The following is a 23,998-nucleotide window of genomic DNA, read 5'->3' as shown; positions in this document are numbered from 1 at the left end:
CTACCCTGCTTTACATCCGCGCTGGATCTTTCTCGCCTCAGTTTACAAAAATATCAGCCAATGTACTTGATTTACAAAGGGGTAAAATAAACCCCGTTTTCCTCCACTTTGATCCCCTCTCTTTTTGTCACTGCTTGAAATCTGCCCTGAAACAGCAAATGATCAAACATTACACTGTGACTAACCTTTGCCAGCCAGCCTCCATTCCTAGGGCTGAATCCCTCAATCCAGCTCAAAATACCCTCCAACAAAGCCGGGTTGCCACAATTGCTTTCATTCTGGGCTTGTAAAAAGTGGAATGTTATCAAATTCTAGAAAATGATCTAGTTTGCCTCCTTAGCAAACCCTGCCCTACCTTCTCTTTTGTTTTCAGCAATATTCCCAGAGCAGGATTTTTCACCAATGCCAGTCTTAACTTTATTTTGAATTAAGAAATTGGCCAGAGCCCTTGTTTAATTTTCCCTGGGATCTATTTCACATGCTGATCTGCAGCCCCCCTTCTGCTTTTTAAAGACCATTTGCTCCCTCCCTGATATGGAGAAGTGTGTTTAAAAAAGAAGACAAGAAATGAACCAGCAGAGACAAATTTAGCTCTGACCTAGAGGCCTCAGGCTGAAGACAGGCCTCCTTTAGCAGGAGCGAAGGATATGCCATTTGGCAAGATCACGAGAAGGGGGCGGGCGGGGGGCCAGACCCTCTGTTTATACAGGAGGAAAGGAATCATGAGGGAACTGTCAAAGCCCAGCCTGGGTATTTGGGATCAGAACCTCGCAAGTTTTACCTCAAAGGAGACTCAAAGGTGTCCAGGGGCAGAAGCAAATGGGGTCACAACCCACCCCCACCCACACAGGGCCTAACTCTCCCCAGTGCAAAGCTACCCCACTGGAGTCAGGGTGGGGTGGAGGAGAACTGTCCCTTCCCCCCCTCCAACCCGACTCCTTAAACCCACTGCACATCCAAACCCCCGGCCTCTATCCATGACGCTCTCATCTGATTGTACCTCCTGCCATCTGTTACCATCTCGCTCTCGCTGCAAACAGCTTATTGTTGAATGGCCCCCACCCCCCCTAAGCCCTGACATTTTAATATGCATGGCCGTTTCGCACGGCCCCCACTTTCTCTGCCCTCCTGGCCACAGCTGATCTGATCTCCCCCGACATCCCCAAGACTCCTTTTTCCTCGGGCTGCTCTTGCTTTGTCATTTCATAGTCAGTTTTCTCTCCCCCCCCCCCATCTCATTGTTGGGAGCTTCTTTATTGTTCTAGCAGCCCGGGCCTGGCTCACTTACCTTTGTGCATGCCCGTGTATTTATCCTTAATCACCGTCAACTCGTAGATCTTCCCAAATTGCTCGAAGATGGGCTTCAGATCCTTCTCCTCCAAATTCCGTGGGATCTGCCCGATGAAAAGTTTAATGGCATCGGGTTCCTTCATTGGTCCAAAGGGGCGAATCTGGGGGCGAGCTTCGAATCGCCTACCCGGCCCCAGCGGAAGAAGCGAGAACACAATCCCAGCCCTAACTACGGTCCCAACACTACCCAGCGGCGAACCAAACAAAGGGAGCAGAGGCTGGTTGGTGGCTCTGGATGCTTGAACCAGGATTCCCCAAATCTGTAAAAAAAAATGTGGGTTTTTTTAGGGGGGTGGGAAATTCCTCCCTGTCGCCGCCTCCTTGTTTCTGATTTCTTTTAGCCTTTAAAAAAAAATTAAAAATCCCGATTTTTTTTGGTGCAAAAAAAATTAAATAATCATAATTAAAAAAAATCAACTCTAAAGAATCTTGCAATTCCGTCTCCTTGGAAGCGAGGTGTTGGTCTGAGCTCTTTGCAATTTCAGAGCCCTGGCGCTAATACTTTTGATCTATTAATTACAGAGCTTGCAAAGCAGTTAATTAGTTTATTGATTAACTTTCCTTGAAGAGGTTGAGACCAGTTTAAATTCTTGGGTGGTTGGTGGTGGTTGTTTAAAAAAAAATTATCGATTCATTTCTTTCTCCTCCTTTTTCCCCACCCCTTTTCCAAGCTGGATTTCAGCTGCTTTTGCTGGATTTCTCCCTTTAATGGATCTTGAGCTCTGATTCAAATCTTTTCTTTACCAACAAAAACCTCCTCTCCAGCCCGCCCTCCTTCCCTGACAAATAATGATGTCAGATTTAGGGGCTGGGAGCAAACTCCCAGCCCCGGGAGAAACGCAGGCAGGCAGGCAGGGAGGCTCAGTGCCACAGAAAATGATAGGCTCAGGCCAATTGATACAAATAAATACAAGCCTGGACAGAAAAATAGAGACCCCAGCTTGCTACCAGCACTGCTTGTGCTGGTCTTCTAAGGACCACTTCCTGAGAAGCCAGTGTAGATGGTCCATATAAGGAAATACTGCACCATATAAGATCAGATCATACAGCACAGAACGCCCCCACAGATATTCTAGATTGAGTTTATTAGGTGTGCACATGTACATGAATGAGCATATACAGGCCACGGCTTTCACAAGTGATGAGTGGTTTTGGGTGCCGCAATACTGGGGCTGCCCAAGCAGAGACTCCCCTGAAAGGATCTGGACGTTCAGGGGCTCCGATTTCTTTAAGGAGTCTCAAGCATAAGCCAGTAATAGAGGCCCCCATAATCCCGGGTCTCGTTCGAAAATCTTGGCTTCTCTATCTATTCCTAGATCGGGGTGGGCAAATCTTTTGGCCTGAGGGCCACATCTGGGTATGGAAATTGTATGGCGGGCCGTGAATGCTCACGAAATTGGGGTTGGGGTGCAGGAGGGGATAAGGGCTCTGGCTGGGGGTGCAGATTCTGGGGTGGGGCCAGAAATGAGTTCAGGGAGTGGGAGGAGTCTCCGGGCTGGGGCAGGGGGTTGGGGTGCAGGAGAGGGTCAGACTCTTACCTCAAGCAGCTCCTGGAAGCGGCATGTCCCCGCTACGGCTCCTACATGGAGGTGCAGCCAGGTGGCTCTGCGCACTGCCCCGTCCACAGGCTGCCCCTGCAGCGCCCATTCGCCGCAGTTCCCTGCCATTGGGGTCATCTACTGTCACCTCCTGCATCGCACAAGCCGGAGAACTGCCCTGAATAAATTCCTGTTTGAAACAGAGCAGGTCTTTTAGAAAAAAGATCCAACCTCTATTTAAAAATTGCCAGGAGAATCCACCAGCCCAATTGGTAAATTGTCCCAAGGGTTAATTAAAAATGTGCATCTTATTTCTAGTCTGAATTAGTCTTGCTTCAACTTCCAGCCATCGGATCTGGTTAGACCTTTGTTGGCTGGACTGAAGAGCCCGTTATTATCAAATTTCTGTCCCCCACGTAGATACTTATAGACTGTGATCAAATAATCCCTTAACTTTCTCTTTGTGAAGCTAAATAGATGGAGCTCTCTGAGTCGCTCACTATAAGGCAGACTTTCCAATCCTGGTTCTTCTCCGACCCCTCTGCAATTTTATCAACATCCTTCCTGAATTCTGAACATCGGCACTAGACACAGAATTCCAGCCGTGGCCACACCAGTGTCGTGTGTCTGTGTATTTTGTGTGCGTGTATTTGCATGAATAAATGTAGCACAATACAATACAATACCCAGGTTTACATCTCTCAAGCCTCTTTTGTTTTGAATTGCCTCACCATTCTACACACACCGCACTAGTGAAATGCAACCACCTCTGGGGTGGGGAGCATCGGCAGCTTGCTGTATATCACAGGAAGAGGAGATTTTGGCTACGTATCCCAGGACCAGCACCTGCTTTTTGGTAGTATGGCACTGCTGTAACGCAGGTAACTAAGGGTGGATCACAGAAGAAAATGAGATGAGGCCGGCCAAGAGAGGGAGTTGGTATACGGAAGCCGACGCCTTTTTAGTTTGGGGGATGATCTGCACAAAAATGGGTTGAGAAATTAGTAGAAACATTTATTTTATTATTTAAACCATTTACCAAAGCGAACGCCACCTGCTGGGGCTTGGGGATGGAGGGGGTGCAGCACAGGACACAGTTCTAAGCATCACCCAGCTAAAACGTCACCACTGTACCATTTTGCATTTACATAGCACCATCCATCCACAGGCCACAAGGACGTGGGGCTCGGTACAGAGGTAGGTCTCGTTAACCCAGTTTGACAGAAGTGGAAACTGAGTCAAGGCCACACTTGGGAGCTGGGAGAGAACCCAGGAGTCCTGACGTCCAGTCCCTTGCTCGGGCTGCTAGATCCACCCAAGCTGGGAGAGAACCCAGGAGTCCAGACGTCTGCTCCCCTGCCATAAATACCCCACCCTCCATGCCAGCTACAGAACCTAGGGATCTTGAGTCCCTGTGCCCTGCTCTAACCACTGGACGACACTCCCCCAGTGGCAGAGAAAAGCCTCCAGCCCCCACGCCCAGCCCTGCTCTGAGCACTAGGCCACGCTGCCTCCGGAGAGCCACAAGCGCGGAGCAGCCGGGCTGGGAATTTGGCGAGGGTCCCTAAGCCGGTCCCTGGGCACTGCCCATTGTTCGCGGAGCTGTCCGCGGTGCTGAAGCCCAGCTGGGCCTCCATGGAGCGAGCCGGGCCGAGCGGCGCCGGGACCCGGGATCGCCCGGGACAGCCGGGCCGGACCCCCGGCTTGGCTGCCCCTGAAACCACAGATCCACACACACAGAGACACACCCCCGGAGGAGATACAGGCACACACAGAGAGAGCAACACACACACTAGATACACTCAGCAACACACACAGATACACACACACACAAACATACACACCCGGAGGAGATACACGCACACACACACAGAGCAACACACACACACACACACGCACGATACACTCAGCAACACACACAGATACACACACACAAACATACACACCCGGAGAAGATACACGCACACACACACAGAGCAACACACACACACACACGATACATTCAGCAATACACACAGATCCACACACAAACATATACACCCAGAGGAGATACACACACACACAGAGCAACACACACAGAGCAACACACACACACACACGAGATACATACAGCAACACACCCAGATACACACCCAGAGGAGATACATGCACGCGCACACACACACACGCAGAGCAACACACACAGAGGAGATACACACAGCAACACACACACAGATGTACACACACAGATACACATGACAATGCACAACACATGTATACACACAGAGAGATACACACAGAGAGATGCATGCACAGTGACACACAGAGATGTGCACATACACACATAAATATACACACCCAGAGGAGATACACACAGCAACACACACAGATACACACACAGATATGACAACACACTTACACACATGAATACACATCTACAGATGCACGCAGCACAACACACATATAAAGGAGATATCCACACACACAGCAACATACACACACACACAAAGGTACACACAGATATGCACCTATTCATAGATACACAGTGATACATACACATGGCAACACACATATAAAGGAGATTTACACACACACACACACACAGATATACAGATACATACACGTAGACACACACACAAACACACACACATGCGCGATTTAAATCCTAATCAAATCAGAGTAACAGAGACGGAGAGACGCCCTGCTGGGAGCTGGCAGCTGTGGGAAGTGGGTTTCAGAGAAATGATCTGGGGCTGCAGCCCCCCGTCACTGGTTGCTAAAAATAAAAAGAACGGGCCCTTCGGAAACCAAGGCAAGTAACCAACCAGCCCAAAATACCCCAGATCTTTTATTTTAATGGGTCAAAGTTCTCAGTTTATATACACGGAGTGACATCAGATAAGCCAGCTCCACCCTCACCTAACCATTCCCGCCCCCATCCACCTAACCATCCCTCTTCCCACCCCCTAACACCCATCTAGCCATCCCTCCATCCCCATATACATCACCACCTAGCCCTCCTTTCATCCCCATCCACCCCCACCTAGCCATCCAACCCCCACACCTAGCCATCCCTCCCTTGACACCCAGCTAGCCATCCCCCCAACACCCACCTAGCCATCCCTCTATCCCCATACACCCTCACCTAGCCATCCCTACCTCCATCCTAATACCCACCCTCTATCTACCTGTCTATGTGCATTTATACATATATACACACATCCATCTATCCTGTACTCCTGGGGGAATTCGGCATCACTGCACGTGTGCAGAATTTATGTCCCTCTCAGATTTCTTTGCTTCCCCACAGAAAAGTGACTCTCTGACAGGGAAGCAAAGGGAAGCCAGAAGAGCAGTCATGTGACCCTCCCCAGCAGTATGTTTCGGGTGCTCAGGGCAGCCGGCAGAGAAGTAAAGCACTGTGGAGTAGGGGGCAGGACTGGAGAAGACCTGGCTGGTGGCTCCTACCCTTGTGTTAGGCTCATCTGTTAGTCCCAGTGGGCTGGAGAGGACGGGACTTCCTGTTCCCCTGCATGGCATCCAGGGCCGGGTCAGATCCACCCCTAGATTTCTCCTCCAGCTGTAGGAAGCTCTGCAAACTCCCCCACCCCACCCACTTCCTTCACCCATCACTCCTCAGCTGCACGGGAAGGGATCCCCATACCGGGAGCTGCTCCCCTATCCACCCAAGCCCCATGCATCCAGACCCCCTCATGCCCAGACCCTCCCGCTCAGCCTCACTCCTCCACACTCAGAGCCCCCTCCCAATGAGCCCCATTCCCCCTGCCCCATGGACCACCCCAATGAGCCACCCGCACCCAGATCCCCCCTGCCAAGCTCTATCCCCCCCACACCCAGACCTCCCCCCCAAGCCCCAACCACCTGGACCCCCCCATTCACAGTCCCATTACCGTTGCACCCAGAACCCCCAACAAGCCCCTGTGCATCCAGATCTTCCCCACACCCGGATCCCCCACTGGACCACCCGCACCCAGATGCCCCACACAGAACCCTCTCAACCCCCGCCTGAATCCCCCCCACACTAAGCCCCTCCACACTTGGATCCTGCCTTGCTGAGCCTGCCTGCCCACACCTGCTGCACCTGGCATGGACGGGCAGTGCCCAGGTTGTTTCTGGGGCAGGCCCAATCCTTGCGCTGTGTCAGGGTTGGGTGCAGCCTCACCGCTGAGTCCATGTCCCAGGGGGGAGCTGCACAATGAGCTCCCCCCTCTGTGCAGCCAATGGTTTCCGCTCCTCAATGCCAGGCTGGAGCCTCCACATTTATTTGACAAATAAAATGTGCAGAGTTTTGCAGAATTTTCAAATATTGTGCACAGAATTTTTAATTGTTTGGCCCAGAATTCCCTCAGGAGTAATCCTGGAAGCAACCCACAGCTGGCTAGTCCCTTAACTCCAGCTGCTGGCTTCAGAAACCCAATTGTCATCTTTTAAATGCTTTGTGGGACAGGCCATGTATCAAACACAAAGAGGAGCAACATTTGTGCCATCTCCCCAGCCCAGTTTTTGCAGCTGAGGAGGAGAAACCTTACAGGCCGTGCATGGGAGCGTTCCCCTTCATATTTCATTTGGCTTTCAAAGAATTGTTTTGCTGTTGCACTTTTCCCAAGGGTTTTGAAATCAGGCCATTTTCCTTTGCCAGATTCCCCCCCACCCCTTTTCTTTAATCAGAGACAATGGGCTTGCCCCGAAGAGGCAGGAGAGGGTTGTGAGTGTTATTTTTTTCCTTAGGCCCAGAGGCAGAAAGATGTAGCTGCGGAGAGCGGAAATTGGCTGTTGCTTTGGGCTGGTCTGACAGCCGGGGAGGGGAAGGGGGTGGCTAAGCTGTGGGAGGAGACTATTCTGGCTAATATCCTTTCTCGAATTCTGGTCATGGAGCCCTGGCTTTCCTGGAGGGAAAGAAGCCGCTGCCTTGCTCCGCACACAAGATCTCCGGCAGTGTCTCCTGCCCCTGGCTGGCTGGCTTCTGGATCCAGAGCTGGAGGAGTGGGCCAGAGTGATGCGGATGTTACGCTTCCTAGGGGCGTCATTTCTTATGGCCGTTGGCGAGATGCCGTTTGGCCTTCATCCGGACTTTTTATTAAGAGATCTCGGCTTCGCTCTCCACAGAGAGGAAAGGGGCTGGAGGGGGCATGGTGATGGGGCTGGAGGGGGGGTTCTGGGGGATCATTTTGTGTGTGTGTGTGTGTGTGTGTGTGTCTGAACAGGCAGTAGGTACAAATTGCAGACTGATCACCCACACTCCCGTGCCTGTTGTGAGGTCATTTTTAATCCCCTTAAACTTTCCACCCAAGGATAAAGCAGGTGTTGGCGGGGGGAGGGGGACAGAAACACATAAAGAGAAAGCTTTTCTTACAGGCCGCCTCCGCCTCCCACTGCTGTCAATAACAGGGCTGGTGGCAGTCCCGTTTGCTTGATTCTGCACTAGGCTGCCAGAGGAAGGATGGACTAGGGGGTAAGATGTTGGACTGGGGTTCAGGAGACTGGGGAATCAATTCTTCCCCCGCCACAGACTTCCTGGGTGATCTTGGGCAAATCACTTGATCTGACAGCTGTAAAGCGGAAATCGTCGTCCTTCCTTTGTCAGCCTGGGTGTATTCAGACTGTAGACTCGGCGGGGTGCGGGAATGTCTCTCCCTGTACACGCACGGCCTCTGATCTCAGCGCTGGCCTCCAGGGGTTATTGCAGTGGTCCCCAACATTTTTGTCTGGCAGGCGCCAGATGAAGGACCGCGGCGGCGGTTGAGCATCCACCGAAATGCTGCCAAAATTCGGCGGCGACGCCTCTGGATGACGCCGCATGTCGGCGGCAAGTGGCGTCATCCAGAGGCGTCGCTGCTGAAATGCCGCCGAATTTCGGCGGATGCTCGACTGCTGACAGGATGCGGGTGCATTTAGATGCCCCCGCGGGCGCCATGGCGCCTGCGGGCACCACGTTGGGGACCCCTGGGTTATTGTAACATAAATAATATAATCCTGACTGCAAAAGGATTGGGCTGGCCGGCCCTTTAAGCAGGGCACTGCCTGGCCGTTACCCCTCAGCCTTGCCCATGATCTAGCCACCAAGGGTCAAGGCGCAGTCCCAGCTAGGTACAATGGAGTGAGCTACAGGAAGGAGACCTCCCAGGGAGCATGTTAGGGCCCAGAGATGGGAGCTCCCTGGTCTTTGGGGGCCCTGACACAAAGTGGGGGAATCCTGCTGTGGAAGAAGAAAGATACGAGAGGCTCCCCAAGGCCAGGAAGCAGATGACTTCAGTGGCACCCGAGAGGGCAGCAAAACTCTTAGTTTGAGTCTTTGATTTGGACTTTCAGTTGCACTTTTTGTTACCACGGAAGGGGACTCAACGTTATGGGATTCGGCCAGAGGGCCAAGCTATGGAAAACCGGGTGACAGGCAGTCAGCCAGCAGGAGGCGCCAGAGACAAGGCCCCCTCGCAGCATCGCACCCTACCACAAGGGGGCGCTCCGGGGGCACTACAGGCCCTTAGCTAAGACGGCTCAGGCCCCAGATCACGTCAGAGCCTTGTGTGTTGAGACTGGACCCCCAGAGGGAGGGCAGCGGTGCAAAAAAACGTGATTTATGATTTTTTTTAATGCACTGAGCATATTTTTCACTTTCCCCTGAACATGTTTCCACTGAATCGCATCAATAAAAAAAACAAAAACGGGCCAACTCATCTGCTTGGAGCCCATGGACTTTGCTGATTTACACCAGCTGCGGGATCTGGCCCTAACAACGACCTTGAGAGAGCTTTCTGAAAAGGACTTTTCCCTGCAAACATCCCGTGGGGAATCGGGTTTATTACTCACATGAATCACTCTAGCTAATTAGCTGTATAATGCATTGTGGTAGCAACTCAGAGCCCCAGGCACTGACCAGCAAGCCATGGCGCTAGGCGCTGTACAAAGACAGGCCCTGCCCCCAAAGAGCTGAGACTCCAGATATTTTTGCCAAGGAATAATCAAATGCAGGCATGTGCCCAAGCCAAAGGATTCCAAAGAAAACACAGAATAAAATAACAGTGGGATTACTGTCCGTGTAAACGCCCCTCTGCAGATTCGAAGCACACTATAAATCACTGACCCAAGGGTAAGTATCAGCACCTGGATTTTCCAGGGGTGGAAACGGAAGCATACTGAGGTGTGATACTGTTTGCTAATATTTGTATTACAGCATTGCCTAGCGATCAGGCCCCCCGTTATGCCGGTCCCTTCACAGACACAGAGTGGCCGAGATCAAGGGCCCCCTTGGGCCAGGCGCTGCACAGACACAGAGCAAGACAGTCCCTGCCCCAAAGAACTCACAGTCTTAACAGGCAAGCGGAATGATTGTCCTTGTACAGCGGAGGGACAGAGGTACCGACAGATCAAGTGCTATTTACCTTTTCCTGCAAGCCAAGAACCAGGGCTCGCCCAATGACGTTAACAGGCAGCAGGTTTAATGCAAACCAGAGGAAGTACTTTTGCACACAATGCAGTTAACCTGTGGAACTCACTGCCAGGGGAGGTTGTGATGGCCAAGGGTATAGCTGAATTAAAAAAAGAACAGGATAACTTCCTGGAGGATCGGTCCATTAATGGCCATGGGCCAAGGCGGTCAGGGAGGCAACTCCATCCTCTGGGGTGACCCTAAACCACCAGGAGGGGGAAAGACAGGGTGGCTCACTCCATTAGTGCCTCCTGTTCTGTTCACTCCCTTTGGTACCGGCCACAGTCAGAGACAGGACACTGGGTTAGATGGACCATTGGGCCGACCCCATATGTACGTAAATGACAGGAGGTCAGTACCAGAGCCAGGGAGTGAACCCAGATCCCCTGAGTCCCAGCCCAGGGCATTAGCCATAGTACCATCTTTTGTCCTTCTCCAGTTGAGGCCGCACATGGGTAACGATCCTGTCCTGATATTGATAAACCTAGCCAACATTTTCAACCGCGGGCGCCTAAAGGTAGCCCCCCGCCGTCCCGCCCGGAGCCGCACAGTAAGGGGCCCGGCCCAGCTATTCCTGTTAACTCCCAGGGGAGCCACATGAGGCAGAAAATTAGGCCATGAACCCAGGGGCCTAAACACGGGCTGGCTTTTGGCACCGAGCTTGAAAATATTGGCCTGAGATCCCAAAGCATTTTTCAGACAGAGCCTGCAAACGCCAGGAGCTGGCTGTCCCTTTCAATCACACACACACAAATATATACACGTGGGTTCCTTCGTTCTCCACTGGCATTAGCTACCCCGGTAACACTGAACAGCCACCCAAGGCCAGGACGAAGCGTCCCAGAGTTTCGCCTCTGTCTCACTGATAAGTCACTTTAGCACCAGCTGGCTACCTGCACCGAAACCCCATGTCTCCCAAGATGCATCTGCTGCTGCTATTTCTGGAGGTTGGCAAAGCCAGTGGGGGAAGCCACGTTGCTCGAGTCATTTCCAGGCAGCCCGGACAGAGCCCCGGAGACTAGACAATCCCACGCTGACCCTGTCGGGTCTTTGCAGGCTCCTGGGCTTGAACGAAGCCCGTTGGGGTTTCCCCATGGATTTGGCCCAGCCAGCTCTGCCTTGTCCTCCAGCCCCACAAAATTAAAACCAGCCGCTCCGAGGGCCCTTCCCCATCCATCAGAGACAGGCCTGGCATTTGCAGCAAACCCTGGGATGCTGAAAGGGATGACAAATTCCCTGCCAGCTGGAAGCCAGGGAGGTCACACCCCTGAGTTTGGATCTCCAAGTTATGGAAATCCAGGGTCCCGGCACAGTCTCAGTGCAGGACGTTAGCTCCCAATTTCTCCTCCACCCCCTATTTCATTAGGTGTATTAGTGCAACGCTGGAGCACTGACACAGACGGTCCCTGCCCCAGAGAGCTCCTTGCCTGAACAGACAAGCCAGGCAAAGCAGGGGCTGTTACCCAGATGGGGAACTGAGGCCCAGACAGGGACAGAGACTCACCCAAGGGCACCCAGCAAGTGCTGGTGTTACGTGTCCTAGCCCCAGGGCCACCCCCACCCAGGCCCCAGGGCATCACTAGCTTTGGTAACCCCCAGCCCCTGCTCCTCACCCAGGCTTGGGGTTCCCCTCGCTGCCGTCCCCCATGTTCTCAAGCACAAGCCCCACTCAAAAGTGGTTCCTGAGCCCCAGGCTTGTGGGGAGCCCCTAGGGGTCCCACTCTCTGGGAATGGGGGTTAGTATCATGTGATGACCCACCCACGGCCCTCCAGAGCTGCAGGCAGGAGCTGCCTAGGCAGGGCCATAACGTTCCTCTGCAGGCGGGGGCACAGAGAGGGACGAGGAACATCACTCTCCCCTGGGTCCTGAATGCACCAAATGGGGTGCAAGGCCAGGCTCAGGGTAGATACTAACTGCCACTGGCATCCCCATCTGGCAGATCAGGTGGGAGCTGGGTACCCCAAGATGCCTGAGCAACCAGGGATTTTCCAGAGCGTCCTGGCACATTCCCAGGGGGCTCCAGCCAGAGGGGAAACGAACACTAGCTGCATAGTATCCTACGCAAATGATCACTTTGCATATGCTAATGAGGCCTAGCTACTCTAGGGCCCTTTGCAGGTGCCAGTGGAGAGTGGCCATGCTGGGGACGGGAGCGCGTGGTTGGGGCAGGTGTCGGGGAAACCCAGCTAACTAGAAGACGCGACCCCGCGCCGTGGGGAGCTGGCAGTGGTGTCAGAACCTCTCCCTGGCCTGACACTGGTGATTCAGTCCCATCTTGGCATCTCAGACACCCGGGTGCCCTCTGTGTCTCAAGGCTGTATCCTCGGGGGCCTTCCCCCTGCAGGGGTGGGGACCCCCCGTCCTGAGGGGAAGGTGGCTGATCCCAAGGGTGGCCCTGCCAGGCTCACTGACCCCTCCCTCTTTCCACCACCTCCCCTCAGTCTAATCCTAGCAATGCTCCCCACGCCCCTCACAGAGGTGTGGAAGAGGGGCTCACTCCAGGGACTTTCTCTTTAATGGGGGGGGGCACTCCCTCAGCAGCGGCCCCTTGGCCTAGTGTCATTGGAGCTCCCAGGGCTGACGCTGTTTGGGCACCCGCCCCCCAGATTGCGTTCTGCCCTCGGGGCACTTAGACAGCGTGGATATAACATAGCAACCGGTTCTGGAAACCTGCAGGGCATCCAAACAGCTGCTTATGCCGGCCTGAGCCTTCAGAAACATTGGCCTCAGAGATTTGCCCCAGCTCAGCCGGCAGAACAGAACCCAGGAGTCCTGACTCTCAGTCCCCCTGCTTTAACCACTAGCCCCCAATGGCTAGTTGGCAACAGAACCCAGGAATCCTGAGTCCCAGTCCTCTTCTCTAACCACCAGGCCACACTCCCACCCACAGCCAAGAAGAGAACCCAGGAGTCCTGATCCCCAGTCCCTCCTGTTCCAACACTGAGTGGGCACAGGACTGGAGGGGGGAAGTTTCATTAAGAGGATTTAGCCCGTTTATTTTCCCAAAGTTCATCGCGCCTCAGCGCACTCTGCATGATTAACAAAACTATCAGTAAAATGTCACCATGTCCTGTGCTCAGAACTTCCTTCCCCAAACCGTGCAAAATCCATTTGCCCGTCCTGGCGCTCTGTCCAGAATACAAAGGAGATTCTCAGCCCATTACCTCGGAAATTAAATTCACTGGGTGTTATTCTGCCCCGCGCGCCTTTGGGTGTCTCGCTCGTTGATGGATGGAAACTGAACGCAGAACTGCGACCCCCCCAAAACGAATGCCAAATCGAATCCCTAGAGAGTAAATCTCCCCGCCCTTCCGCTGCAAGCAACACAAACGTCTCGCCTTAACCTTGCAAGCCGGCAAGCTTTATTCAGACAGGGAAGGGACTGTCTCTCGTGGTGTGTCTGTGCAGTGCCTGGCACAACGGGGCCCTGAGCTGAGCCTCTGGGTGTTACCGTCACACACCTACCAATACACCCCACCCCTCCATCCCATTATCATCAGGATAAGCCCCTGGCTGTCAGCAACCGTCCTAGAATTCTCTCGCAGACCAGCATAACCCGCCGCAGCTGCTCGAGGACGTTCGCAAGTGAGCAGTACTCGGGTAGTCTTTTGAGCCGTGCCAATGGCACAGGTGCACTTGTCTTCCAACTTGCCTTGCTTGCCACTCCTCACCGTCTGCATTAAAACGCCTCCATGTCCCCCAAAGTTGCTGTTCGTAAAGGGACGGCTCCACGCACAAGACACATGCTGCTTTATTCAGCTACGGGGTGGGGGTGGGGGGCGGCAGACACAAGGGAGGGGTGGAGCATGGCTCCAGCCCATAATACTCCGAGTAACCCAGGTAACCCGTCGATGACCACTTTACTACACTGACTCTCCTAGAAACTGCCCTATAGTAGTGTGACCCACAGAGCACGTGGGTAAGGGCTAGAGAGGGGGCCAGCTGGAATTACAGCCCTATGGGCTGAGAGCTGCAGCAAGGGAGGGGCGGTGCAAAAACTCTCAATTCTTTGTTAGCCCCGCCCTCGGCCCCACCCACTTGTCAGTTTCACCAGGGGGTAGGGGGGCTGTGGCTTGCCCATGTAGATTGGGCACTGTTTGGGGTGGGGGCTGGGTCTTGCTATGCTTTTGTACAAAATGGGCCTGTGGCCAAGGCCTTGATTTTAAAGTGCCACCAGGCTTGGGTGAGAGGGTTTCGTGTGTGGACGGGACGGGGTTAGGGACAGCACCTCTGTGAACTTTGCAGTGAAGACAGACCTTTAAGCCTGTGAGCTCTCGGGGGCAGGGACAGTCTCTTACTCTGTATCTGTGCAGTGCCTGGCACCACAGGGCCCTGATCTCGGTCACTCTGTGTCTGGGCAGCGCCCGGCACGTCAGGGCACCGATCTCGGTCACTCTGTGTCTGGGCAGCACCCGGCACGACGCGGCCCTGATCTCGGTCACTCTGTGTCTGGGCAGCACCTGGCACGACGGGGCCCTGATCTCGGTCACTCTGTGTCTGGGCAGCGCCCGGCACGTCAGGGCACCGATCTCGGTCACACTGTGTCTGGGCAGCACCCGGCACGTCGGGGCCCTGATCTCGGTCACTCTGTGTCTGGGCAGCGCCTGGCACGACGGGGCCCTGATCTCGGTCACTCTGTGTCTGGGCAGCGCCTGGCACGACGGGGCCCTGATCTCGGTTACTCTGTGTCTGGGCAGCACCCGGCACGACGGGGCCCTGATCTTGGTCACTCTGTGTCTGGGCAGCGCCTGGCATGACGGGGCCCTGATCTCGGTCACTCTGTGTCTGGGCAGCGCCCGGCATGACGGGGCCCTGATCTCGGTCACTCTGTGTCTGGGCAGCGCCTGGCACGACGGGGCCCTGATCTCGGTCACTCTGTGTCTGGGCAGCACCCGGAACGACGGGGCCCTGATCTCGGTCACTCTGTGTCTGGGCAGCTGAGAGCAAAGCAGGAGCTGGGGGAGTTACTGGCCTGATGTTCTTTCATTACCTTGGAATTGAATGAGCACTGGGGGGAGGCGCGGGACTGAGAGCAGGGGCGAGTCAAGTCCTTTTGATCCGCAGGTTGGGGGCCAGGCAATGTTCTGCTCCCCCTTCACACCATGCGCAGCAGCCATGCTCCCCCTAGTGGAGGAAACGTGCAGTACCATGCTGAGGACACATGGGGGGCAGGATGCCCCGGTGGGGTGAAAGGTTAGGTGAAATCCCACCTCTGCAGAGCCCACCGGGGAACACACGTCCCCTTCTGAGCCAGTCCACAGAGGACAGGAGAGCTCCAGCTGTAGCCACCCCGTTTCATGTGGGAGGCCCCCGGTGTGTCACGCTGTCATGCCCAAGGCCCGGGCACCGCCCTATGCCCAGTGTGCGGTTCACTCTGAGCACTAACTTAAGCCTGGCTGTTGGATCCGGTGCTTTGCTGACTGTCCGGCCTTTCCAGCGTGTTGTGCGGCTGATGCAGCGTGTGAGGATCTTTGGACACAGTGGCAGCATCTGAACAAGTGTCTGGAGTGCCCCTGATTGTCCTGCCTCAGAGCAGACCTGTGCATTTCAGGCTGGGTGGCGGGGGTGTGATATATCACTCTGCTCGCCCGGCCTGGGGCCTCCGAGCACTGTGCAATCATTCATTCCACTTCCCCAGCTCCTTTTCAAAGGAGGGGAACTGAGGCAAAGAGTGGGGGAGGGACGTGGCTCAAAAGGAAGTCAGTAATGGACAGCAGGAGTCCTGGCTCCCAGTCCAGTGGTCTCACCACTAACCCACACTTCCTTCCTAGAGCTAGAAATGCCACTGAGGGGTACTGAATCCCAGCCCTGCTGCTCTAGCCCTCAAAGAACTGGGAACAGAACCCAGGAGTCCTGACGCCCAGTCCCCAGCTCTAGCCACTAGATGACACCCCAGTGCTCAATGCCGCCCGTTTGTGGCCCTCTAGCCACCACCCACTTGGGGGTCCCTGGCACCGAGAGGCCTGCGCCCCACTGGTGATGGGGCTGACAAGCTCACCCCGGGCAGGGCCTGCTGGCTGCACTGGCATTTGCTCTGAGAGAAAAGGGCTGAGGAAAGTGGGTCAGAAAGTGCCCGATGGGCTGAAAGAGGAAGCAGCTGCTGTAGCCAGGAGTGGGGTCAGTGGCAGGGCAGTGCTCAGCTGGGACCAGGGCCACGGCAGTTACCAGCCAGGGGCTGCCACTCACTGACAGCTCCCACTGCTGTCCAGAGAGCAGGATGCACCTGAGTTCCTCAGAGAAAGGGTCCTGCCAGAGCTGGGAGTAGAACCCAGGTGTCCTGCCTCCCATCCCCCACCCCACTCTACCCCTACACCTCACTCCCCTCCCAGGGCTGGGGACAGAACCCAGGTGTCCTGCCTCCCATCCCCCACCCCACTCTACCCCTAGACCTCACTCCCCTCCCAGGGCTGGGGACAGAACCCAGGTGTCCTGCCTCCCATCCCTTATGTCCAGACGGATTTGGCCCCTGACTCCAATGCCATTAGCCTGACACTGGAGAACTCCTACAACAGGCCAGGTTCCTGAGGCACCCTGGGATTGGGCCTAGCTAGCAGTCGTGCCAGGCCTCGTGCGATATTAGGGGAGCTGGCAAACAGCTCAGCCAAGCCTTGGAGGCTGGCGGTGGGGTGTCTCTCCCTGCTCTGGAGAAACTTGTGTTCCAGGGGTGATGGAGAGAGAGAGCAAGTGGGCTGGTCACCCAGTGCTCAGGGTGGGAGGGAACAAGAAAAAGAGAAAAAAACGTGATGATAAACAGAAAGAAAAAAGCACAGGTAAAGACAGAAGGAACTAGAGAAAGAGAAACAGCTCGAAGGAGAGAAAGACAAGCCGAGAACTACAGAAAGCCAAGGAGATGGCGAGAGAAACAGCAACAAGGAAAGGTTGTAATAAGCAGTGGATCTGGGCAAACATTTTCCATCAAAAAACATTTTTTGGGGGGAGGAAAGGGGCTTTTTGACAAAAAGAAAAATTTCCCCCAAACGCTTTTGCTCAGTGAAAATTTTCCAGCTTTCGTCAAACATGCCGAATATTTTGAAACGGAAACGACTGGAAAATGTCAGGTGCTGAAAACTGGGGAACAATAGTGGTGGGTTTTCCCCGCCCCTAACAAAATCCCCCCTCTCCCCAAATTTAGACAGAAAAGGAAGGATTTTCGTTGCTATTGAAATTTTGCAGGGAGTGGGGAAGCATTTCCTGCCCCACTCGAAGAATGAGAGAGAGAAAGATACAAAGGGGTGAAGAACTCAGAAGACAAAGGACGTTGTCTGGTTCCCCCTTTCTCCCCAGATTTGGCGAACAGCCCTGGCAAACATTACAGACCGTGCCTAGAGCCCCTCTGGTTCTGGGAGTGGCACATTATCCCGATGGGGAGGCACTCTTGAACAAAGGGGGAGTGGCACCACCCCCCCCCCAAGCTCTCTAGCTGCTGCCTTAATTGGTGAGGATTTTAAATTGCAAACTCCTGGGCATTCATTCCACTCCTTGGAGAGCTCCGGAGTCCCTTGGGGTCACCATCTGTCTGCTTCAGCCCGGGACGGAGAGGACGGGCAGCTCAGCGGGGAGGGCTCTGAACCGACTGCCAGCGAGTACAGGCTCCTTCTCCTTTTATCCCTGCTCCCGGCAGGGGGATGGGGGAAGGGAGCCCAAAGCTCCCTGCTCTGCCAAGGCAGCTGGCCAGCATCCCACCCACCCCGTCACCAAGGGCCAGAGAAGGGCCATGGGGCACAGCAACCAGCTGGCGTGTGGTGAAGTTGGGGGCACGTGGGCAGCTGACAGATTGACCCTGGCATGAGAACATTATAATCAATGCAGCTGCATGTGGGGGTAGCAAGGAGAGGGCCTGCCTACCCAGCCCCACTTGGAAGGTAAAGGGGAATCTCTGTTAGCTATTGGGAGTAGAGGGCCTATGACCCATCGGTGACCAGACGCAAGTCACTATACGCTCAGCAGTAGCGGGCTAGCAGGGAAAGGCTGTGAATGGTTGAAGACAAGACAGAAGGGGCCACTGGGCTGAGGGAGAAGGGTTAGGGCAGATCCTACACTGCTGGGGTCATCACAGAAAGGGGAACAGCGGCTCAGACATGACCGTGAGAGGAGCTATATAAAAACGAGATAGATGGAGCGAGGGGTGCGTATGGGGACTGATGGGTAGAGGGGTGTGAATGGGGCTAGACAGAGGGGTGTACATGGGAATGGATGGATATAGGGGTGTGGACAGGGTTAGACAGAGGGGTGCATAGGGGGATGGATGGATAGCTGCCCTTTTCTTGTGGGTGGCTCAGTCTTCCCTCTCCATATCCCCAGTGCAGTTCGGTGCCCTGGCTGGGAAGGCACTGGGGAGTTATGCTGGATTCTATCGTCTCTATGGTGGGGAATGAGCACCCATATCTCCCCTGCACCCTGCATTACCACACGTGGTTTGTGGAAGGGTAAACTGCAACCCTTCCATCCCAGAGGTAGCTGCATTTTAGTGCTGGGTGAGCCATTCCTGTCTAGAACGCTGCCACTGGAAAATGCAAAGCGGCCTGGTACAGTGTCATTTGGGTACATTCCTCTTCTGCATGTCAGCTTAAAATTTATCCGGGCTACAGTGCCTGGCACAACAGGACGCTGCTCTGTGACCGGGGCTCACCACTGCTACTGCAACGCAGACAGTAAATAATAATAATAAAGCCTGAAGCTGGAGTGCTCAAAGCGCCTCGGGACGCCGCGGTGGCTGAACTGGAGTCTCGAATCCAAATGACTAGGTGAAGAAATTCTTTTGCCTGCCGTTTGCTCCGTGCCGGAGTCTCTTCTCTCCCTCCCTCGTTATTTCTTTGCTAATTAAAACCTACCCAGCTGCTTGCTTAAAGATCTGGATCTAAAAACAGCTGACTGAAATCAGTACCTCTCTTTGGTTCTCACCTGGCGCCCTTCACTAATACCAGAACACTTCACAGCCTCGTACACTCTTGTGAGCCCCACGACAGATGGGGAAACTGAGGCACAGAGCAATTACATCTTCAGAAGATACTCAGGCTACAACACCCCCACAGCAACGCCTCTCAGCCCAGGTCAACTCAATCGAGCTCGCAGGGGCTGAAAATAGTGACGTAGCTGTTTGGCCTTGGGCTGGAGCCTGGGCTTTGAGATTCTCCCCCTTGCCAGGTCTCGGAGCCCAGGCTCCAGCTTGAGCGTCTGCATGGCTATTTTTAGCCCTGAGTCAATTGACCTGGGCTCTGAGACTCGCAGCTGTGGGACTTTTCTGTGGTGTAGATGTGCCCCAAGTGTCTTAGGAGTCAACTGTTTACTCTGCACGCTAGGCCTGGGTCTTGGGACCTGGTGTTTCACAGACCTTCTGACTCCAGCTGCGTCCACACTGCAAAATGACAGGGCTCGGACCCGACTCGCAGCGGGACTTGGGCTCTGACCCTACCCTAGCTGGGGCCTAGGACCCGGGTCCCACAAGCACTTGCAGATGGAAACAGTGCCTGGGCTGAGCAGTCTGCCCATGCAGCCCCGCTCGCCAGCCTGGATACGGGGCGGGTTTGTCCACCCTGTTAGGGACGCTGTCATGCCGCTGGCGAGACCTCGTCTGGAATCCTGGCTCCAGCTCTGGGCGCCCGGGTCCTTTCCGGGGCAGGTGCGGGGAAGGGCGACGAGGATGATCAGAGAACGGAGGGCCGCTCTCAGGCGAGGAAGAGCTTGGCTGAGTGGGGAAGCTGATGGGAATCGGTGTTTGGGAGCTGGTTTGGCAGGCTCAAGATATGCTCAGGGACCGGGCTGTTTGGTGTCTGTTACACTGCCTGCTCTGGGCTTGATCCACAGAGACCGGGAGCTTGCAACAGTTCTTGGCTGGGGGGGCTCTGGCTGGCGAGGGACATGCACTCCGCGCTGGCGTGCCAGCGTCCAGTCCCTGCTGCTGGCCAAGAGGGACCCAGCAGGGTGACCGTGAGAGCAAAGCCCGAGTGGGGGCTGGCGCCCAGTCACGCAGGATAGGAGCAGACATGCAGAAAAAGGGAAAGTTACTAGCAGCTTTATGCAAAGAATTCCTACCTCCGCCTCGCCTGGGTCTTGTAGGCTTCAGAGGAGAAAAGACCTGGTTTTCAAGGGCTGCGTTTACTTCTTTTTAAACGGGCTGTTACGTTTCAAGCCAGTGCGGAGCAGCGGCAGGAGTGTGACCTCACCAGCAACCCAGTCAGTCATCACAGAGCTGATGGTTAGGAGGGAATAAGGTTTAATGGTTAGAGTGGGGGTGGGGGAGCCAGGACTCCTGGGTTCTATTTTTTGCTGTGGGATGGAGTGAGGTCTCAGGGTTATAGAAGATGGGTCTAATCAGAAAAGGAGGTGGGGAAACTGAGGCCCGGGGCGGGGAAGTGACTTGCCCGAGATCACTGAGCTCCCCCGATTCCCAAGCCCAGCCCTTAGCTACTGGCCCACGCTGCCTCTCCGGTGAAGCAATGCCAGGCCAGGGATTGTCTCGCTAAGCCCAGGAGAGCAGCTCCCAAGCAAGTCTGTAGGATCCTCTGTCCCTGTTCCCTGACCTCAGGTGCCCTCAGCAGCTGCTGCTCCACGCTCCCGGCTGCTGATCCCCAGTGAGGGTGGGTGCAGTCAGTGCCGACAGCACGGCATTGTCCCTGCACAGTGAGCTGTGCCCCACTCTTCCTCCCCCCACCCCCACTCGAGTGCCGGAGAAGGGGGGTGAAATGCCACCAGGCGAGAGGGGGGCCAAGCGGCCCATACGAAGAACCCCAGAGCTCTTTGTCCTCCCTGGGCTGGCGGATCGAGTCCCAGGCAGCCCAGCCACATGGCCGGAGCACAGGGCTTGGCCGATGAGATCACAGAGCCCCACAGGCCTTGTGAGGGGCATCACCCTTAGTAGCCAGCAGACCCCATGGCCCTGGGGCTACTGCCCAGCAGGGCATGACGCTGGGATTTGCATCAGTCCCTTGCCCTCCGCTGCTCTCTGCTCCCTTTCACAGCCTCCTCCCTGGTCCTCTGGATGCCCCCTCGAGGGCAGGACCCATGGGGCTCTTGCTGGAGTCAGAGCAAGAGGTGGCATCCTCGGATCGCCAAGGCTGGACCCCACTCCCAGAAAAGTCAGGAAAACGCTCCTGGGCTTCAGTTTCCCAGAGGCCCCACAGGGCCTGAGAGCGCCCCCTGCTGGGGCTGGCTCTGTCTCTGCACGCCAGGGCCTCTCTGCTGCCAGGACCAGCATGCCGGCGGGACGCGGGCACCCGGCGAATGGAAGATCCTGGCCTAGTGGGGGAGGAAGGTGCCCAGGGGGAGCAGAGGACAGGAAGGGGGAGCAGGGAAAGAATGTGGAAATGCGAAGAGGGTGAGAAAAGCCCGTCCAAGCCTGTGCACCGGTCGTCGCAGGCCGGGGGAGGGGAGGCAAAGCCAGCCAGAGCAGGAGGGAGACATCCCTCCCCCCCGCTGCCCCTTTCTCTTACCCGCAAGTGGCGTCAGTTCCCCCCAGTTGGAGGCAAGAGGGCTCCAGGCTCCGGGGCCCAGGGATCTTCAGCTGAGCCTGGCAAAAAGGCAGCTGTCTGGGAGGGGCTGAGAGCCACCCACCTCATTGCCTCTAGGGACTGCGACCTGCAGGGGAGAGGCTCTTCCCTTTCCCGCCCCCCAGGGGCAGCCAGAGGCTGGGACTGTGGCACTCCCACCAAGTTTGACTCCCTCTGGGTAGGGCACGGATCTGGGGAGGGCACGGCCCATGGCAGAGCAATATGCACCCAGCTCAATCTAGCTAGGTCCGGGTATGGCCCTGACCCCCCAGCACCTCCTACACCCTGCTGGCATTTGCCCTCATCCCACCCGGGCAGGATGATCCCCCTACCGAGGCAGAGGGCAGATGATGTGACTTGCCCAAGGTCACACAGGAAGGCTGTGGCAGAGCTGGGTGTTGCCCCTAAGCTGCCCTGTCCCAGACTGCAGGGGAAAGCAGGAGCGGCCCCAAGGAAACCAGGGGCATTATGCTGCTGAGAGTGGCAGGAGGTGCAGGCTCGTGGGGCCAGATTTTCAAGAGCGCTCAGTGCCCAGTGAGTGGAGAGCTCCTGCAAGCCCCGCCCATGTCACCCTGCCCTGCTTTGTGATCACACCCGGGCCACAGCCTCCCTCGCCATACTCCCCCCAGGAAGGCATAGAGCTTGATCCTCTTCTCCCCCCAGCTTTTGCTCTCGGTCTCAGACAGACCTGGGCGGGGATTCATTGGCAGGCCTGGTGGCCTAGTGGCTAGAGCACTGCATTGGGACTCAGGAGACCTTGGGCAAGTCCCTGCCCTGTGCCTCAGTTTCCCCATCTACTTTGTAAAACAATTTGAGCTCGATGGATAAAAAGCACTAGATAGGATGAACCTTAAGGAAACTGGGTTGGGGTGGGGCTGGAACTCAGGACTGCCGTGGTGAAATGACCCCAAATTTGGCTTGCTAACCCTACTCCGCATCCCCATGAGGCACTTCAAATTTCAAAGCAATCCCAGTAACCGTGTGGCTTTTACAGCACTTCTAACGGTCAAGCTTTAAACCGTAAACCTCAATACTCCAAGATTCTTCCCTCTGCCACTGCATCTGGAGCACAGACCTGTGGGCCCACGTCGCTCCTCCCGGACACCAGCACTGCCACACTGGACAGGGACCCAGGCTGAAATCGGGCCCCCTCCCCTTCTGGATTGAAAGGCAGCTGATCGGTAGCAATGCCGCAGGGTGACATCTGCCCCAAACCCTGCTCCCATCTCTCTGCCGGCACCAGCCAAAACCTCGCTAGAGCGCAGCTGAGAACCACCTGCCTCCAATCACTAGCTGAATACCCCTCCTCCCCCACCCCCCATGCTATTGTGTGAGGGGTAGAAAGCACCTGGCTGAGCCAGGCTCTGGGATACTGGGCCTCTGCACTTCAGTGCTTTTAAGTGCTTAGCAAGGGACCATCTCCCTGTGTTCTCTTGAGCCCAAGGAGGCAGTATCTCTCAGCGGTCAGAGCAAAGACACCTGGGTTCTAGTCCCTGCTCTGGGAGGGGAGCGTTATCTAGTGATTACAGCAGGTGGTGGTGGGGAGGAAGTGGGGCGGGGGTCAGGACTCCTGGGTTCTATTCCCTGCTATGGGAGGGGAGTGGTGTCCAGTGGTTACAGCAGGGAGTCTAGCAGTCAGAACTACTCGGTTCTATTCCCTGCTCTGGGAAGGGAGTGTGATCTAGTGGTTATAGCAGGTGGTGGTGGGGAGGAAGCTGGGGGTCAGGACTCCTGGGTTCTATTCTGTGCTATGGGAAGGGAGTGTGATCTAGTGGTTAGCGTGTCTGGGGGAAAGCCAGGGGTCAGGAGTTTGGGGTTTCATTCCTGGCTCTGGAAGAAGTGTCACCTAGTGGTTAGAGTGGGGAGGACAAGGGGGTTAGGACTCCTGACAGGGAAAACGGGGCCCTGGGCGGACGTGTACTTTGGCGCCCGTTCTTTCAGTTTGAGAGCAGCAGCGCAGGGCTCAGAGACCAGCTCCTGGCCCCGGAGCCCAGCCAGGCTGCACAGGGAGGAGTTTGAGCTCCCCCAGGCATACACTCCCTAACCACCTAGTAGGAGGAGAGCAGGTGTGGTGGCCACTGCCTGTATCCATGGGAATGAGGGACCCAGGGGTTGGCCTGCTGGCTCGCCCTGCTGCCTGTGCCTCTCTGCCAGGTTGGCAGCTCTGGGCAGTGTCACCCGCTCCCTGCCCGGCTGG

At 55.5% G+C, this 23,998-nt stretch overlaps 1 protein-coding gene across 2 annotated transcripts in view; it reads right to left on the bottom strand.

Moving 5' to 3' along the window:
- CELF3 (CUGBP Elav-like family member 3) overlaps window positions 1–20,763 on the bottom strand; it is a 55,418-nt gene extending 34,655 nt beyond the window's left edge. Inside the window, exons 1-3 of one of the 2 annotated variants that reach the window (XM_039512874.1) lie at window positions 20,348–20,763; window positions 2,889–3,078; window positions 1,289–1,394 (exon numbers count right to left, since the gene is read on the bottom strand). In XM_039512874.1, coding sequence (XP_039368808.1) covers window positions 1,289–1,394; window positions 2,889–3,026 — 244 coding nt within the window. In that variant the 5' untranslated portion in view covers window positions 3,027–3,078; window positions 20,348–20,763. Of the gene's footprint in view, window positions 1–1,288; window positions 1,611–2,888; window positions 3,079–20,347 lie in introns of both variants that reach the window. The other variant, XM_039512873.1, reaches the window with a different exon arrangement.
- Between the last annotated feature and the right edge of the window lie 3,235 nt (window positions 20,764–23,998).

This window comes from Mauremys reevesii, linkage group 24 (assembly GCF_016161935.1).
Source record: "Mauremys reevesii isolate NIE-2019 linkage group 24, ASM1616193v1, whole genome shotgun sequence".
In the NCBI taxonomy this organism is placed as follows: domain Eukaryota; kingdom Metazoa; phylum Chordata; order Testudines; family Geoemydidae; genus Mauremys; species Mauremys reevesii.
This window is presented reverse-complemented; position numbering and strand designations above follow the sequence as displayed.